Consider the following 19,998-nt stretch of genomic DNA (forward strand, 5'->3'; position numbering starts at 1 on the left):
CAGTACCCACACTCCTCTCCTTATCGCCACACCAGCAGGATTCTGTTATTCTACTATTCTGTTAATTACTTCAGTTCGCTGTATTTGAAAGTGAACCATCATTTTATGAATATCATTTTTTCTTTTTTTTCTTTTTTTGGGTGGGGGGAACGATGACTGTTAATCATATTTATAGGGTGCGGCTGAATCGCCTTTGCAAACTAGTGTAGTTATTTGATCTGTAAAGCCTGTTTCAATTCTCACTCCTCTCAGCGTGTGTGTGTGTGTGTGTTCTGAGAAAGAGAAGCAGCTGGATCCATAAAGCTTAAGTTTCTGTGGTTGTGCTTGTTGCTGCGCTCCAGCCACAGGATCCTGAGCTTTTTTAACAGTTTAATGGTCGGACATTAGGAGCAGCCCAGACGACTCACGTTGGCCATTCCAGTCAAGTGTTCTCAGGACTAGAGACCCTCGTGTCAGCAGAATCCCAGCAGAATGTGAGAGCTGCCCCGTGGAGGAAATGGCTAAGTGCTCTTCCAGCTTACTGCACACACACATACATGAAATCAAAGAATTAAGGGGGCAGTGGTGGCCTAGCAGGTAAGGAAGCAGACCCGTAACCAGAGGTTCACCGGTTAGCCAAGGTGCCACTGAGGTGCCACTGAGCAAAGCACCGTCCCCACACGCTGCTCCCCGGGCGCCTGTCATGGCTGCCCACTGCTCACCAAGGGTGATGGTTAAAAGCAGAGGACACATTTCCACTTTCACTTTCACTCACTTTTTAAAGTATGAAGCCAGAATAAAGCTGAATGGGAAAAAAAGGAGAAAATGAGGAAGAACGGTATAAACACTGGCTGTATAATTTAAATCTCGTTTACAAGTTCAAATAGATGACAGTCAATTAAAAATAAATAGATTAATGTGTATTTTGATTGCAACACTACCATCGCTAGTCATTAGTCATTGCACATGCATGAAGGTGATGTGAGCACTTACAAGGGGGTGTTTCTGCATCATTTGGCTCAATGCGGATGTGGATGAAAAGTCAATAATAAATTACATTCATGCTGAATACATTTTATTCACGTTGGTGCTGATATGCACAAAATAATTGACTAATTCACCACCCAGAAAAATTGAGAAATGCTGTTTTACACGTGCATTTTAGAAAAAAAATAGTTGTATTCTGAAATACATTTATAGCAATTTTAGAAAAGTTTTAAGATTGCAAATGTTGAAGGTGATTTTAACAAAGGCTGGTTTGTTAAGTATTCTGTACATTAAGTGAAAGAACCGGGCTGTGGAACATTATTTAATTTAATTAAGGTCCAGTTTTACCAGGGAAGTTAGCAGTACACAATTGTACAAGCTTTTTCATGTGAAATGCTGGTGCTTCACAGTTAGCAGAGCTTTTTAAGCGGCCACTGTGTGTTCCATGTCATGAGTACTCTGATGCACTAATTGCATATAGACCCAAAAACAATGCACGGGGTGATGTTCAAAGAGTTGCTTTTAGGGTGCATCCATCTACATAAAAAAAATTCTTGTAATATATTATTCCATTATTGTTATTATAAAAATTATTTTTTTGAAATGTGGATTGTTGAACGAGAGTAACCTGTTGTCGCTGATGTTGTAGTCTTTGAATTTTCCACACTGGGATAATAAATTTAACCCTAAACCTTGCAAAAATTGAATTCAAGAATGCCATTTATTTATAAGTGTGTAACATCTGATGACACCGATGGTGGTTACAGACACTGTAGATGGATGGATGTTTTGATCAATGTCGGGCAAAAGTGCACAAACCTTACTAAAAACAACGAGTTCCTGCTGTTCTAGGTTAGAGCCCTATTTTCAAAGTGCTTTAACAGATGGAGCACTTGGGGCTGGTTCAGTAATATCAGGTCAAGTACGTCCTCATAAATAAAAACTAAAAAGCAACACTTGTTAATTATTTGTATATCTTGAAAAGACTAAATTAACTACCCTTTTGTTTGAGTTTCATTATTTTGGCCATCTTGAAGTTTACCTTTAATACTGTTTTTATAAATAAAGCTTTTTAATATGTGAGGGGCCCATGAATGACAGCTCTCATGCACCAAGTTGGCCAGATATGTGTTTCAGTCCAAAATCATCCATGAAGGTGCCAAAATACACACAGAACTGCCCAAACTATCTTATGAGTATTTAACTGCTGCATCTACTTAACCTAGTTAAATGAGAATGAGGTTCCTCAGTACCTATTCTTCACATGCAATACAAAAACTTGTACTGGTTGTACAGAGTCTGTGCACCCAGGACCATATGCAGATAGATTATCAGTGCTTTTTGTGCAAGATATTTCAATTGCAAACAGTTCTGAACACATCCCGTGTGCTCTGGGCTTCAGTATTTCTTGTGTAACGCTTCTGAAATATGCCCCTCTCTTTGCTGCTCCTCATACATGACAGAAATGCAATATATTTCCTTTTGCGTTCCCTTCCACACTGACAGCCCTGTCAGTTATTGCCGCTTCACCGGTGTCTCCTGAGTCATCAGCAGCGGTGGTGTGATGGTGCACGAATGGCCAAGGTGAATGGTTATTACTTATTGAGTTCCTGATTATTGGGCCACAGCTGAACACATGCACACACAGACACAAACACACACACACACACACACATACTCTGCTTTTTAAAATGCAAATTCAAAAGTGAGGTCACACTTGCAGCATTTATAATTATGACTCAATCATTGTTTAGTGTACAGCACGATTAATATCAATAATAGAATTGGACACGAGACCTTTTTTTCCCCCACATCAAGTGCTGTATGGGTTTTTGTGTGTCACTGAAGGAGAGTTTTGCAGTACATTTTATTATTTACAGATATGTGAATAGACATCGGTAAAACACCCAATGTGTGCAGCATTTCACTTTGTGTTGTTGTGTCTCTGAAAAGCCTGTCTGCTGCTTGGCTTGACTAAGGTGGCCTTGTGGTTTTTGCAGTTTATTAACATCACATTATATCAGCTGAAACTTAGTTAGTTCATTCCACTTTCTGAAAAAAAAATCCATGATTTATTTGAAAATAATAAATCTCTTCTCTCTCTGTATTAAAGTGACACAAGGCGAACACTCAAACAATGACACATATAAACCTCACGCCTCCTTGCCAAAACCTATGGTTTCACACAATTTATTTCTTTTGCTCAAGGTCTCTTCATCCCTATGTGCTCCTAAGCAGTCTTAATTGAGCAGCCCGGGGTGAGCCGGAAGCTGCCGGGCCAACTGAATATCGCTCACATGCTTCCCCTTTGACAAGGCCAAACCTGGGCCCAACAATGCGCTTTAAAAAATACTCTTGGCCACGCATTTATTGCGCCTCATAGGCCAGGGCTGCCACAAAGACCTCGACACAGTCTGGGGTCTGAATAGGATGCGTCTCATGTCTGCAGAGACTCCATATGACCGATATGTGTGTGTTGCAGCAGAGGCCTAATTGCCCCAGTGCTCCGAACCTCTTTCAGCGCCAGCTTGTGAGACACCCCTCGCGCTCGCACTCTCCCGCTGAAGTCGTTGAAAGAAAGAAAGAAGACCTCCTCAGGGCTTTGGCTTTGTCAAGACCACAATTGACTGAGAAGAAGAAGACCCATTTCCTTTCTGGCACACGACACACTGTATGTGAACACTCCTTCAGTCACTGTGTTTCAGGCTTTAACTCCTCTGTTGTCGAACCACCTTCCCTTTTGTTAAGCGCATGCCCAAGACCCATGCACCGGCCGTTTAGCTCCTCCCCCTCCCCTTCATGGCAATTCGTAATGGGTCCGGGTCAGGTCCTCGGGGAACACCCAGCTGCTGGGAGAAGGCGGGGGGGGTTGGTGATCTAAAAGGCCGGATCCCTAAGGAGAGGGTGAATCCCCTTGCGTGTGAGGGGGGGGCACATTGGTGACATTTTTATCTCCTGGCCCCCCGGCTTTTTGCGTCACACATCAGTCAACACGGCGTTGCGTCTGTCAGAAAGCGTAGCATGTCAGTCAGTCGTCTTCAGCTGATGCGTGTGACAATGGCCACCGGCCAGCCCTCTTTGGGTCAGGCGAACAGCTGATAAATGACGTGTCTCTTTATATAGGAGGGCGTGGCCAACTGGGAGACCCATCTGGCCAAACGGTTGCATATCATTACACCAATTTTCATGAATAGAATTACACAGCACATTATAGATAAAAGTTAAAAATAGGTACTCATTCCTGCAATTGATTCGTGATGCATTCTAAATTGTAAAATTAGCTCAACGCAGTGTTTCAAACGGTGTCACTTTAGGCAGCAAGTGAACAGTCTGGTTTTGAGGTTAAAGGTTTTTTGTTGATGAGGTGATCCAACGTGGTATGTTTTGTGGGGTGTTCCTTGTATGTTCTTGATAAAAAGTACCTACTGACAGCCATGCAAGGATGAACAGGCACTTTTAACAGGGTCATAGGCACATGTTTTGTCATCCATTGCTAACACAGGTACCATCTAAACTGTGATAATTCTGCTTACATAGCACAGTCATAAGCATTATGCTTGAAATCGGGCATTGTAACACTGTGCTCAGTTGTCAAACTGTTTTAATGTCAATCCCCTCAGTCGCTGGTGCAGCCAGTAATTTTACCAGGCTGCGAGAGGAAGGGGTTTCTGCTTCCTCTGTTTCAGTAATAGTGCTTTCAAACACTACCTTATCATTTTGACCTATTTGGAGAACATTCACAAGTCATTGACATGACCTTGCCTTACAATAATGTGGCACTTAAATGAAATATGTGTTTTGGACATCAGCTATCCACCACTATGAGTACTGTATGTTTGTCACCATTGTTTTTATCTGGACTCTTTTGCTACTAGGCATAAAAAAAAAGAACCTGAGATAATGTACAGTGGTTTAATACAACGGATTTGCATGACCCCAAACCAAAGGTTAATTGGATCATGAACTGGACATACATAGCATGTTCAGAAAATGTATGATCCTGTAAAGAATGAGTATAAAGGTGGCAGGTGCCTCATAGAAGACATAAGATAGGAGCTTACAGGACCCCTCCTGGTCCCGAGTTAAAACAGAGGGCAGCCACTGGAGCGTCAAAGTACTTAGACTCCTACCGGGTGTTTAAATTCGATTTGGGAGGCAAAGGAGTACAGGCTGTCCCTCGGGCTGGAGCACACACCTCTTGCGGTGGATTTTCCTGTTTCCAAAGCATGTTTCTTAGTTGCAAACTTCTGCTGTTGTGATGGATTGTCATCTTGATTTAATGCGTGTTAATAGCTGATTACTTAATGACTTAAAGTGTGTAAGACCCGAGATGCTATACACATCACACACAAGCATGTGCTGAGCATGCATACAGATTTATGAAAACCAATGCATCTGAACAAGCACACAATGTCTATTTATTAAATATCGATCGCCTTTCAACAGTATTATAAAGCGCAAATTCTATCATATCCAATCTCCCTAATCCCATTAGAACCCCTGGAATCAGCACTCTATCCGCCTCTACTTGGTTATTCAGTAACTGCTTTTTTTATCAAACAATAGAACATAGAGAAGGGAACGGGTTAAAATAGACATGGATTTTACATCCACACAATAAACAATTATCCCGCTGAATTTTGCATCCAGAATTCTTCAGTCTTCAGGCCCAGCATCTTGGTAAATGGGGATTTGTGGGATTTATGGATTTGATGAAGTAGTAGATGCTTTGTTGGCTTTTTTTCCCCTCCATCTGTTGACCAGGATCCTATTCGTTTATCTTTATTTTGTTGTTTTCTTGAGGAGCTGCATGGAGAGCATACGTTAAAGCTAATCCATTATCATGTTTTCTGGATAGCGTTTTCCATCTTAAATGTGGACCAGCTCTTTCTCTGGGAGGAACAGCATGTGCAAACCTAAAATCTGACGCCAACGAACCCCTTTTCAATATCTTACAGTATCAGTTTTTGGGATCCAACATAAAAATCAGTCGAAACCCTAAGTGAAACCCTAAGTAAAGCTTTCAAAAGTAATGCATTGTCCATTTTCAGTTGTGATATAAGCACTTCAGAAGCATTTATTGTGAGCGCTTGTCATGACAAGGTCTACCATTCGAAATGCTAATAGACGCTGTGCTTATCATGGTGGAGCATTGGGACCTCATTAGGTTTGATGTTTAATTTTGGAGAGAACCAGTTTAATTGAAGTACATTCAAATTAAAGCGACCACTTATATGCAGAGATATGCTTACAAATGCAATGTCTGGCTTTGATGAAATCTTAATGGAATATATCATAATTCTTTCTGGTCAACTGATGTTTTTGTGAAAACCGTATCAAACGTATACACTGTATATTATGGTTAGAGTAAAACTAACATCTATACTAAATGCCAGCATATGTATTCTTAACAAATTAAATTATTTGTGTGTTTATATGTGTGTGTGTGTGTGTGTGTGTGTGTGTGTGAGAGAGAGAATTATTGCTACAAACTCCCATCCATGCACCAACACATGAACTGATACTCATATGCATGCAATTATAACCTGCACCACACACACAACACTGACACAAAGGACACACGTGGCAGCTAATAATTGTACAAATGAATACGCGGGTTCGCAGGGTAGGATAGGAGAATGTGTTTTCGTCATTTACTGAGCACGTTGTTTTTCTCTTAATTGCTTTGCCATGGGATGAGAATGGGAGAGTAATGGTCTCAGTGTAGCTGCAGCCTCCATTAGCTGCTGTTAATCACTGACAATGATGAGTGTTAGTCCATAGTGCTATTAGGTGCCTGTACTTGAGTGTGCCTGCTTGTCTGTGTGTGTATGTTACAGAGTGTGTGTGTTTCCCAGTAGCTCACTGGATGCATTTAGGCATTATATGCATTACGTGTGCATTATGCATAGGTGTGTGCAGTGCATTTATTCCGGCTTTTTGGCATCGCTATTTGTGCGTGTGTGTTGTACCCTGCATACTTGCATGTGTGTCAGTCTCAGCAGCTGTCTAGCATCAGTAATCCCCCACGTTGTCCAGACGTCGTGTGCGTCCAGCCCCATTGATAGCTTACGGGGTTAATCGGCACGTGGCTCAGTTCAGCACCTCAGAACGGCTCCTCTTTGAGGGGATTTGTTTTGGTTGGGGGCTTCACTTTAATCCCGCACATTTAATTAAGGTCTTAAGGAGGCATCTGCTTTATCTGCCCTCGGCTGTCAGTGTGTGGTTACGGGCCCGATCCAGCACCTCCGGCTATGCCTGGGCATAACAGAGCCTTCGCAAGCAAGAGGGGGCGGGCACAGGTGGGGGTCTAAACCTTGACCTCTCAATAAACTGCGAATCAAGCCATTGGAATTCCAAAAGTTTCTTAATCCAATCAGTTTTCTTAAGGAATTTTAATAAGCCTTTCAAGACATGATATTTGTGGTCATATATAATTTGTGTTCATCATTTCAAAATGCAAAACAGTGTTCTGTTCTGTTTCAGTGAATTCTCTTTCTTCAGACAGAGTTTATACGTTGAAACAGGCTATGAGTCACAACTGGCCCAGATGCACTACTACACCATCAGTGAAAAGACTTATGGCGACAAAACCGAGGCCAAAGCCCATCAGCACTTGGGCCAGGCTGCAGTGGCTCTGAGCTGTTTATTAATCTGGGTGTGCTCCTTAGCTGTCTGCACTCTTGAGTGTGTGTGTGGGTTCAGGATTAGAAGTCGACAGCACCGCCCACCTCATGACAAACACTATCGAGAACGTTGGAGCTAAATCATAGAAAGCCAACAAAAGCCGATGCAGATTGGGATCGAAGCAGCGGCAACGATGCACGTGTGTGTTATGGAGGTGATGGTTGCAATCAGCATCAGAGGTGCTGGGTGAAGCTGTGGTGTGGGACAATGTGCACACACACACGCCATGCCGAGCAAACACCGGCGCAAAAATTGATACCGCCTGCTTAATTGGTGGCGGGGTTAGACGGTGTGTTCTTTTACTCCATCAGGGTTGTTATTAGTGAAAGCCACTCCAATCACGGGCAGCCAGACGGCCGTCACACCGGCTCATTTATCACTGTCAGGCACGGGTTGGAGCTCGGGGTGGGGGGAGGAAGAGCGATAGAGAGAGAGAGAGAGAGAGAGGGGAAGGCACAGGGGGATGGGAGGCATGTGCTGCCCAGACGGCGGAGCTCTTCTGCTTGCTGGCTGCTCACTGCGAGTCCCAGGGCTGGTGGGCCCAAGCCTGATAATCTGCAGCTCGGAGCAGGATTGGTGTAGGAAAAACGGTGGGCGGGGGGGGGGGGGGGAGAGAGGTTGGGAAGCAGAGATATCGTATCGCCTGGCATACACACACACACACACACACACACACACAGCTTTACACAATCGCCACTCTCAGGCCCTTTCTCCTACAGAAAAAAAAAAAGCATTTGAAAAGAGAGAGGCGGACAAAACGTTGAATGCTGCAGCCAAAGCCCTGGCCTATTTTCTCCAGCTCTCTTCCTCCCTTCTCTCAACATCGCCTCTCATCTCTTTTTCTCTCTCTCCACCCTTTTCCCCCCCTATGGCTTCTCTCTCTCGCTCACCCTGGCCTCGCATGCCAGCAAGAGTAAAGAAAAAAAAAAGGCTTTTGAAGTCGCTGCACTAAAGCCCAAGCCACGGCCTTTCTCACTCCCATCTTCCTCTTTTTTCCCCCGCACTTCCGGCCCCAATGACTTCTGTCCTGTTTCCTGTTAAACGGTCGCAAGTTAAGCTTCAGATCATAATCCCCATCAAAGCGGCTTTCTTTCTCTTTGCCTTTTTGAAAAAGGAGGACTCTATCGAGCCGAATCCAGCTGCTGATACTGCCTCGTCTCCTGGCCCACTTGCCCGGAGTGATCCTTGGGCTTCTGGACTGCCGCTGGGCCCTGCTGTCAAAGATGCTGCAGAGCCGTCGATGGGTGTTGGCGGAGCTCAGTGAAGTCAAGTCGAGCTTTACTCTCATCTCAGGCATATACAGTGCAATAGAGCTACATACATATACAATAGAGGAGCAAAAATGTCCTTCTGGACACAACACTTGACATAGAACATCTCATACAGACAAAAATAAACAGGAGATTTATACAGGGGAGGAGATAAATATGCTATATACTTTAACCCTTTAGAACCACCATACAATATCATATGGATGAAAATGCAATTGATTCCTCCAATTTTCTTTTTTTTTTTTTTGACAGATCTTGTGAATTGTATGGATGCATATTGAGAATGCTGGATAGTTAATGACCAAATCTTAGTAGATATGCATCAAAGTGCATCTAGATGTTAAGGTTCATCACAAGGACAGGTCGATGTGTAATTATTTTGATTGATGATTCACTAGTGACATGTTGAGCGTGTGACATGCTCAAACTGGCTGTGCGCATTTTGGGAGGGGTGGACATGGAGGGGCCTTCAGAAGTGCTGATTCTTTTTAGCCAAGCCAGCTAAGACTTAAACTGTGTCAATCAGTGTCCATCCATCAATGATTGAATTTTAACCAATGCTGAAGAACCGAACGCACTGCAGTATTGTCCGCACTGATGTCTACATGATGTTTATCAAAGTTGCCCCTCAACACTTAGATAATGTATTGGCGTTTATTGCCTCTTAAGGCATTTGTAATAAAAGACAAATAAAACTGAACTGAAAACTGAGCAGGATCAGTGGGATCAGTCTTCATTGCAAACACAGCACCTTCACACCATCATCCTGCAGAGTCAATCTGCCATCCTGACACAGAGCATAAAGATGCATGTTAGACATTTCCTGTCTCTTTGATATTACCGTCTGTTTGTTTCAGCTGTTTCTTGTAGTGCCATTTAATTTTCCATTGTGTTTTTATTGTATAGTGTCTTTGGCTCTTTGGAAAAGCACAGAAAAGCCTTGGACAGAAGCCCAGCTTTATTCTCGCACCTTCCAAATGCATTGCTTCACTACATTCTTCTTTGTTTCTGGCATCGCCACAGATATGTTCTTTTATTTGTTTCCTGGCTGTGCGGTTCTTTGTGTGTGAATGTGTGCTATAAATAAACTGTAAATTAAAAATGCAATGCTTATACACTGCTAGAACATTGCCCCCCCACTTTACATGATCACATTTGATTTGAACAAATTAAGACATTTTATTGATTGAAATTGGTAAAAAAGAGACTATAAAATAAAACATTACGCCATTAATTAAAACCATTCATTGATTTGGTGAGATTTGATTGATTTGATCATCTAATCAACCGATCATGGTATTAAAGAAGAAATAATGGACATGGAATGGCTGCCATAGAAATACAAAGGAAATACAGCACCCCCCACCCCACAGAGGGCCTGTATATGTGTGTGTGTGTGTATGTGTGTGCGTGTTAATGTGTATATCGGTGTGTGTGTTAGCCCGGCCCTGCCTCCCGCCATCTCCAGCAGTGGTGGAGGGGGAGTGCAGATGCCAGTGTGGATGTGTCCGGCCGTGTGATCAGCCTCATTATTCAGACAGCGTTTCCCTTTTCTCGGCGCACAGAAAGGCCCTCCCAGGCAGCCTAGTTAGTCATCCTCCATCCCTCGGGAGCAACCGAGCAACTGTAGATGGTCTAGGGACACTTTTTTTGGGGGGTGGGGGTGGGCATGGGGGGGTTCACTGAAGGCTATGTGGTTATAGGGACATTTCGTGTTCAACTCTTGTCCCCTTCCTCAGTTCCTCAGTAGCCTGGGGAAGTGATGTCATCGTTGTGGGTTTGTGTTTCTGTGCGCCTGTAAGATCTACAAAGAGCATTTATTCTTCTTCAGAACTGTCTCCAGAACCGTGCAACCACACTACAGCACGCTAATGCACACTTTTTTTTTTTGAGGAGGGGGGGGGCAAACCAAAAATACTGTTTGCTTTTGTCTCTGGTGCATTGTGGGTAGGCACTGCATGCCATTTTTTTAACAAGGTCACTGGGTTTATGTGTTTATTTGCTTTTGTACCAAAAGAGATATTCAGACGACCTCTTCTCTCAAGCTAAGAGATTTGCTCACTGTGTGAATTCAGCTGCAAGGTTACGGCTCTCCATAAATAACAAAATAGGAAACTTTTAATCACAAATTCCAGCTTATAATACAAAATAAAAAAGGCAGAATTCAAATTCAATTAATCAACAAACAAACTGGATTATATATTACTGTAGGAGGACTGCACAGCGAGGATTTTTACGCATCAAAAGCCTAACATAGAATGCAGCGTTTTGCCTTTTATGAGCGTCGAGGAAGAGATAAATATGGAATATTAATGACCCCCCCCCCACCTCGCTCTAATGCTATTTCTCTGCCCTTCCTTTGTTTCTCTTCTATTGTGAATTATACATCAGGCTAAACATGCGTCTCAGTGCTCCAGCTCTTTGAAAAATAATAATAATAATAATAATGAACGAAGCCTTTGGCTTGTCAATCTCAAATATCTTCTCATTAATGATTTGATTAGAGCAGTTTTTTCTTGTTTATTTTTTTGTTCTGTTTAATATAGCTGAAATATTGGATAAACAAACTCTTGAATAGCAATAGCTTTGCCAAATAAGAGAGTTGAGGTGTGTGGTGTGTGTGTGAATCTGTGTGCTATGTTGTGGGGGCTGAAATCAGTTGAGGTTGGTTATTGTGTACAGTACCGATATCAGTGTTGTCTGTATCTTTCAGTCCTTGTTGTACGAATTGTGTGTGTATTAATGTGTGTTTGCAATATTATAATATGTTTAGTGATTTATCCATTATTTGCAACATAGATTTTCATTGCTCAGTGTTGATGTGCATTTAGCTTCGGGTTGTGTGTGTGTGTGTGTGTGTGTGTGTGTGTCTGTCCTTAGTGTGTGTGGTGGTGTCCCCCCCCCCCCGTGTCAGGTGGTGTTTTCTCTTGTGTCACCCAATTCTGCTCATGAAGACAGAGGGAGAGAGCTGCTCTGATCTGAGTCATTAATATTCTGTCTCGAATCATTGTCTTTGCCTACTGACATTTACATTTAGATTGTTTATCTGGCGGTGGGGGTGCCCAACCATTAATGAATATGCTTCTGTTGTTCCTGAAAGGCTGCAATTACCAGGTCACTCGTAAGATAATGAAAGTAGAGAGACGGGGTTGGTGGGCATTAATGGTGGCAATGGATGCACAAAAAAAATCCTCAAAAAGTGTTTTCAAGTCTTCACTCTCAGTAAAGGCATCTCCGCTGTGAGGTGTATGTGTGTTGTTTGTACTTGCTAATAATAAACACTGCACCACACTATGCTCTCTTTCTCACTCTTTCACACTCTTATACTGTACATCTACGTGAGGAACTAAGGTAATTGATTTAAATATTTTTAGGATGTAATGATCCCAAGCCATTATAAACAGCTCTTTTAACTTTCTAAATGGAGATTTTTCATTTTGCACGTGTTTACATTACTTATAAATGGAGACATGCAACTGCAAGACAGTCCAAGTCTCGTGGAAGTTCTGGTTAGTCTCCTGTATATTGGTAGTGGCTCCCTGATGCCCACAAATTGAATAAAATGTCCTGGAAGTTAGAGCAAGTAAACAAGAGCATGCACTCAAGGCAGTAGCGTGTGCATCACGCAGTTGAGAGAAGCGCGAACACGACATAATGATCAAGATAATGTATGTGGATCATTGCTTGTGTTGCCAGATCATGAAGCCCGCGCTAGACAGCATCCTGGTTGGTATACATAACAAATCAGATTTCAGTGTGGCTGGGCCTTTGTTTGACATGGTCCGGATCCCAGACCGGAATAACCCTTTCGGCACCGGGTCATGACAGTACCCCCTCCTAGGCACGACACCTGGTTGGCCCGCCAAAGCAGTCCATGAAGGAGGGAAGGAAGTCCATACACAGTCTTTATGAATAGAGTGGAAGATGAGACGAATCGAGATGATGAGACGAGATGAGAAGAACAGCTGAGATGAATGGTAAATTACTGATGACTGGTATTCATGGTGGACGAGCAGTGGTAGTCCTGCGCAGACGGCTTCAGGCCAGTTTGGTACCAGCACCTCATCCGCCGTCCGCAGGCGCCCGCCGCTCATGGTCAATTTCCGGCTCACCTCGCTGAATGGCCGCTCCTCACCTTCAACACCACCAGACACGGGACTGAGAGGCAGGGGTCGGGACCCTAGGGAAAATGAAGCCAACTTTGGCCAGGGACAAGGACGCTGGCGGCGTCCTCCCGGTGAGTCGCGGCTCCTTAGATCTCAGCGGGGCGGCGTCGGCCGCATCCAAATGCAGGTCGGGTCTTTCTGTCACAACCATGGTTGCATGACGAGGCAGGTGAATGGAGATGATGACGAAACTGGACAAGGAAGAAGGACGCAATTGCACAACGTCACGGAACCGGGGTTTAATGGGTGAGAACAGGACAGGGGAGACATCCGAGACCATGGTGAACATGTAACATAACATAGACCCAACGGCGAACAGAAACGAGCAGGGCAGCTTTATACAACAAGACACAGGTGAACATGAATAGGGAACATGAATAGTGTGGTAGTAGCCTAGTGGGTTAGACACTCGCCTATGAACCAGAAGACCCAGGTTCAAATCCCACTTACTACCATTGTGTCCCTGAGCAAGACACTTAACCCTAAATTGCTCCAGGGGGACTGTCCCTGTAACTACTGATTGTAAGTCGCTCTGGATAAGGGCGTCTGATAAATGCTGTAAATGTAAATGTAAATGGAACATTACACATGACAAACGTGAAACTCTGGTCATGGCTGAATACGGAGCTGAGGAGAGCAGCAACAACCATGTTAGCAAACTGTTTATTATCTCTGGTGTCTTTGGTTTAAGTCTGACAATATGAGAAAAAGTTCTGGCAAAAATCACTTGAAAATCAAATAATTTTATATGGGAAAGTATATCTGTCCTCATGCCAGTAACAATTGCATTCATTGTGTTTTTGTCCAAGTTATAAAACGTTTAATTAAAGGGGTAATGAAAGAGGAGAGCTTCATGCTTATTCTCATGCAGTTTAGCTGGCGTCTTCTAGTAATGCAGGCAAATGTTCACGTGTCCTTTCATCAAACGCCACCGACCTTGGACTGAAACGCACCATATGAATTATAAGTGGGGCTTCATGTGCACAATTATTGGATATGAATATGGAATTACATAAAAAGGTTAGAGTAGGTTGACACTGATTGATTATTAGCAGGATTCTACATCAGCCGCGAGCTGATTGTTGCGCTGTGGTCACCGGTCTGTGGTGAGATGCACCTCTGAATTTTTGGATACTGTACCACAAATCATTACGTAACCACAGAAGTAAAGATCTTTTGTAAATCAAAATGTATTCATGCATAAATATTACATTTATTTTACCTGAAGAATATTCACAAATGCCACATTTCACATCACCGTGTACTTATATACAGATTTTATGAATCTGCTGATGGCTTAATTAAACTGATTCTGATGATTTGAAGCAGTGTCAACCCTTTAAAGCCATTCTGTTCCATTTCCTATTTGACTCAGTGCAGAGTTGTAAATACAAGATGGACTTGCACAGGAGTCAAGGCATCGCTGCCGGTAGAATGCATCGCACGAGGATGTTCTGAGTAGATGATAAAGATCCTGTTAAAGCCATTCAGTCGGACTTGCCATTCTGACAGCCTCTTTCTTTCTCTGCCTGAATTGGACTGAGTGTGCCCTCCTTCCCTCCAGCTGTCTGTATTGGCATGTTGGCATGCCTGGGCGCCATGGCGACACACTCTTGCATGCGTCCTTGGTCACAGGCTCCAATGAGCCCAGATGTTGAACTTGCTGACCCTGCTTTATGCTCAGCCACATGGCGCCCATCGCATCTGCCACTGTGCCATCTGCAGCGCCCACTCATGGGCACACACGTGTACATGCACACACAAACACATTGACGTGTCCATGCGGACACGCTGTTGCAGTCAAATACACACACAGATGCAGATGTCCTGCTTGAACATGCTCTGGACAGTGCAATACATGCACAAGTACACACACACACGCACACTCCACTTCCATAACACTCCACTTCCCCTGTTACCCCTCAGCTGCAATGTATCATACAGGACACGCTGCGATGGGGGTGGAGAAACTCTGTAAATGGGTCATCCAACGCAGTTTCTGTCCCCCATGGCCAATATAGATCCCCCCCTCCTTTTTTGGAGTAAATGATCATGCTGGAATGAGGCAGCAGCGCACATGCCATTATTTCAGACGAATTGCGTCTGCCGCGGAGAGACCGGGGGCTGTGGGATGTTGTACATGCATACTGGTGGAACTGACTCTGGACACGGAGCACTGGGGCTTTATTAACGGGGACTTTATTTATTCTACAGCAAGAATAGTAAAAAATACACATCACCGCTCTTCTATGTGCGTTAAACTTGAGAGTGTGTGTGTCATGTGGTAATGGTCATGAGAGGTTATATATATATAAAATGTGTGTGTGTGTGTGTGTGTGCTTCATTAAAAGAGCAATCATCTTCATTGTTGTGTATTCTTTGTGTCCACACAGCCAAGCACAACGTCAATGGCAACCGGACCACCCCACCGTTCCCTGAGGGACTGCAGATGGCCATGTTTGGTAAATGATCTATACGCAGGGGTGTGTGTGTGTGTGTGTGTGTGTGTGTGTGTGTGTGTGTGTGTGTGTAATGGGGAATGTGGTGTTAGTGATGGTAGGGGGTATGACTGGTGGTGGGTTGTAATTAGTTTTCTCCCCTGATGCTCAGAAAAAGGTTCGAAAAGAAGAAGTACCCCACACACAAAAATGAGAGCGAGAGAAGGAGAGCTGGGTGGAGATTAATTGCCGAGGCTGATTAGGATCTTTTTAATAAAATGCATTAGTTTGGCTTCCATTTTCTTTATTTTGGAAAGCAGAACGCCGTAATTCATCACATCGGCCACAGAACAAAATGGAATTTTTCTTTTAGGTTTCACTGCCTTGTGTACAAATAGTCCCTCATGTTTGTAAAGGCCTGCCTTGCAGTGTTTGCCCCGAAACAGCTTCTAACCACCCCTGTGACCCACCCACACCCCAAATATTGCTGCCTTTGACTGGCTGTATCAAGCCCTGTCCCTTATTAACTTGCTTTTAGTGGTAGGCAAAGGTGCTAACCTGTCCTCACAAGAAATAAATTACTTCAGGTCAACAGGGGCCTCTAAGGTGTAGAATCATGTACTGTTTTCTATGTAATCACATTGTTTTAGTGTTATTATGGGGACTATTGTCCTTTGGTGATAAACGTTTAAAGGCTAACTGGAATTTATAGGCTGCAGCTACAAGTGAGACTTTTAGGTTTAGTTTACGCACACCTCTATTTTGGCTTCTTTGTCAAAGTGAAATGAAACACTCCAGCGCAGCACACTGTGCACACAATGATATATGTCCTCTGCATTTTACCATCACCCTTGGTGAACAGTGGGCAGCAGTGTGTGGGGAGGGTGGTTTTGCTCAGGGGCACCTCAGTGGCCCCTTCTGATTACGGGTCCGCTTTTGTGTTTGTCATATATGTCTAACACACTTACTGTATAATATGCAATTATCTTGTAATAATAATGCATGAAAACTAGAAGGGCTGTAAAATGTCCTCGCAAAGTCACTGCCTGTGTCCCCACAAGCCCAGGTACATATTTACACACTCTCTTCAAATCAATGGCTATTTATGCATGCATGCATGAGCAAACACCAACATATCATTACTGTGTACAGACATGCATTTGCATTGAAATGCAAAGCTTTAGCACACACACAGTCACTTTCATAATCCACATCCACTCAGATTCAGCTATATTTCACTACTAGAAGTTGATAACTTGCTGAGAACTGTATTGTACAGGTCTACACACGTAAACAAGAGCATAAACTGTAGCATAGAAACACTCCCTCCATACAGAGCAAACCACAACACAACAAAAGGAATGCACAGTACATATATATCTCTATTTGATTAGTAAAGAACTGCGCATCAAGCTGAAATAAATGGACAGCATGACGAGAATCCCAGATAGGTTTATGGTCAAGGCCATTCAGTAAGTGAGGTGTCCTGGAATCAGCCAGGATGTCTGGGAGTCAGGTGAGTTAGAAGCCCTGGTGTCTCAAAGAAAGATGCAGACAGGCAAAGAATGACATGTAGAGATGCACGTGCCACAAAACTTTATAATAACATTCAACACTTTGCATGTCTTAAAGGAAAAAGCCACTTATTATTTAATCCCAAATCCTTTAATTCATCAAATCATTTAAAATCATTAAAAAAAGCTAATGGTCTTAAGTGTGATGTGTTTTTTCATTTCTAAAAGGAATGGGCTGTTTCTGGGGTGCTGAGAGAAAATTCTGGCGGCAGAAAGGGGTGTTCTCCACCCAGGTGGGCTATTCAGGGGGTTTCACCGCCAACCCCACTTATGAGGAGGTGTGCACAGGTAAGACAGCACCCATCAAAACAGCAGTTATCTCACAGAAAGACTATGTTTATGTTCTTTACTCTTACACAGCTTAAATTCATTTTGCTTTATGTAATCAAATCCAGTGCACCAGTGAAGTGCAGACAGTCAGCATTCTTTTGGATATTCTGAACCGTTTGTAGAATTTTTCTTGTTCGACTCATTCTGTGTTGGTCTCATTTCTGTACAAACAGCATCTGCACTCAGCGTGTGCCTGGTGCTTCATAAATGATGCATTTGTTGATCCCTTTGTGTTGAAATGACTTAGACGTTATCCCGAAAGTCTTCAGCTGCGTGCAGCTGCAGATTTCAGTTTGTGAAGTGTAAGCATATGTGGCATATGAATGTGGATATGATTTTGTGGAACACAAAACATTTGTTGATGTTATGGATATGTGTTTTACAGCGCACATTTGTGTGAAAAAATTCAGATGCAATTTGGTCACAATTGGTCACAAAGAACCATAATACGTTGATAGTGGATACCAATGCATGGATTATGTGAGAGCTGCATTTGTTAACTCACATGTAGAGCACTGCTCTACCGACACATAATGAAATTAATCATCTACAGTACAGAAATAGCTGCTGGTCTGTAGTATTGCGTTGCAATGATGTCACAGTGGCTGACTGCATTTATTCAGAGGCCTCTGGCAAAGCTGTCCAAGGCTTTTACATCCGCTCTAATAAAACTTTTTATATCCGAGACACCATGCACGATCTTGAGTTTCTGTAGTTTGGGAAGTTTCCCCTTTCTCCTTCCTCTGTCCCCTCTGTGCTTTAGCACATTAGCAGTGTCACTTTGCTCCATAGAGCATGACAGGCCATGCCTTTGATCTACCGACATCTCCTTTTGTTCTGTGGAAGCAGCAGTTCAGAGGAAGACTGATTTATAATCAGGGAAAATTTGTTTGAGGAATCCTTCCCTGGAAATGGAGCGCTCGCACCACTAGGCTGTGAGACTCAACTTTCAAGGAGTAAATCCGCCCTCTGTTTTCTACTGCAGTGATCCTGTACGAACTGCTGCTCTCCCCTCTGCAAGCCCGACGCACAGGAACATAACATATATGACCGACTGCAGAATGGAGGTGGCCTTTGTCTGTGGAGTCCCTACAAATTGTGTATGGACTGGGAGCTGTCCTTTCCCTCTGGTGCTGAAATCACTTCAGTGTACTACAGTGATAGATAGATACTTTATTCATCCCAGAGGCACATCCACAGTTTCTAGCAGTTTTAACTTACAAACAGACAAGATTCACGCTGGCCAGAGTTCACATAGTACACACACTGTGGACAAAGCAGACATAGTACACATCATATAGACATGTAAACATGGGGACATGGAGAGATGTAAACAGAATCAGCACCATATACAGGTGCTATTACTGATTCAGAAGCTATATTATTGATGCAGTAGAGGAAATCCATGGAATAATGTGTCTGGGTCCATTGCCATGTGGAAAGGGTTTTAATCAACACGTGTTGTTTACACAGTTTACTGAAACTAGCCTTTGGAGACAACAAGGAGGCACTATAAAAGCAAAAAATACTAAATATAAAAAAGTCATCAAGCCTTAGACTTTTGTAGGATTTGTATGGTTTGCCTGTTGTATTTATGCCTGTTTAAATCTGTCTGATTATCAAATATATTTGTTTGTCTCAGGTCTAGGGAGAAGTAGTATTGATGTAGTGGTAGAAAAAGTAGTGATGGCTGTATAGCCCATCCAGCCCTTACCTACTTTAATGTTTCTCTGGTGGCAAGGCAAGGTAAAGCAGGCACCAGAGAGCATTGATGCTTTGAGAGCAAACTATAGCAAGATAGGTTTCTATGGTCATACCTTTATACAGATCAGACAGACCACCAGATCTTCACAAGAAGAAGGTAAGTCTAATGACAGTGGCAGCCCAAATGGAGTATGTAACATTACACAGAGTGCTGCTGCCAAGCGTGGCCCCCTCCTGCCATCCTTTTGGGAGCCAGAAAGAAAGATGGCTGGCAGAGCTTGAATGCCCTTCAGCTCACCCTGAACCAAAAAGCACACTAACACGGAGAGCAGAGAGAGAAGGTTTCGTGGACTGCCGCTGGTTTCGAGAAGAAGAATGGATGGAATCAATCGCATTTTTTAAAAATCATCTCACGTGAAGTGACTCTAATCTCATAATTGTTACAGTGATGACAAAAATTTGAGGAACCATGCATTCACCCAGCACTGCCCTGAATGTAGAAGTACTTATTATGTTCTCTATAGAACAGCAGTCTGACAGCCTCGTATGTGGACTTCGTCCTATTTGTCCGATCTGTGTTCATAAATGCAGACTAGCTCACAACCCCACCAGCACGCGTTTAGCCCTATCTCTGAGCTCCACCACGTTCCGAGGCCCAGAAATGTTTCAGCGCATCAACTGGGAGCACAGTAATAAAGCAACCCCACAGGTTAGACTTTATTACTTTTTTAATATTGCAGCGGTGCAGATCTGCAGCTGAGAGGTGACAGGGTGACCCCATGCGTGGCTCACAATGGGGGAGGGAATGTGCACGGCGGGAAAGGATTCTGAAATGAGTGCCTGGGTGTGGGTCGGCTGGACG

The 19,998-nt window shown here is 43.3% G+C and overlaps 1 protein-coding gene across 1 annotated transcript in view; it reads left to right on the forward strand.

Annotated features, from left to right (window-relative positions):
- The window catches only part of msraa (methionine sulfoxide reductase Aa), a 65,024-nt gene that overhangs the window by 21,097 nt on the left and 23,929 nt on the right, over nt 1-19,998 (forward strand). Inside the window, exons 2-3 of the mRNA XM_028953211.1 lie at nt 15,484-15,552; nt 17,271-17,390. Coding sequence (XP_028809044.1) covers nt 15,484-15,552; nt 17,271-17,390 — 189 coding nt within the window. The remainder of the gene's footprint in view (nt 1-15,483; nt 15,553-17,270; nt 17,391-19,998) is intronic.

The sequence above is a fragment of the Denticeps clupeoides genome, chromosome 14 (genome assembly GCF_900700375.1).
Source record: "Denticeps clupeoides chromosome 14, fDenClu1.1, whole genome shotgun sequence".
Taxonomy (NCBI): domain Eukaryota; kingdom Metazoa; phylum Chordata; class Actinopteri; order Clupeiformes; family Denticipitidae; genus Denticeps; species Denticeps clupeoides.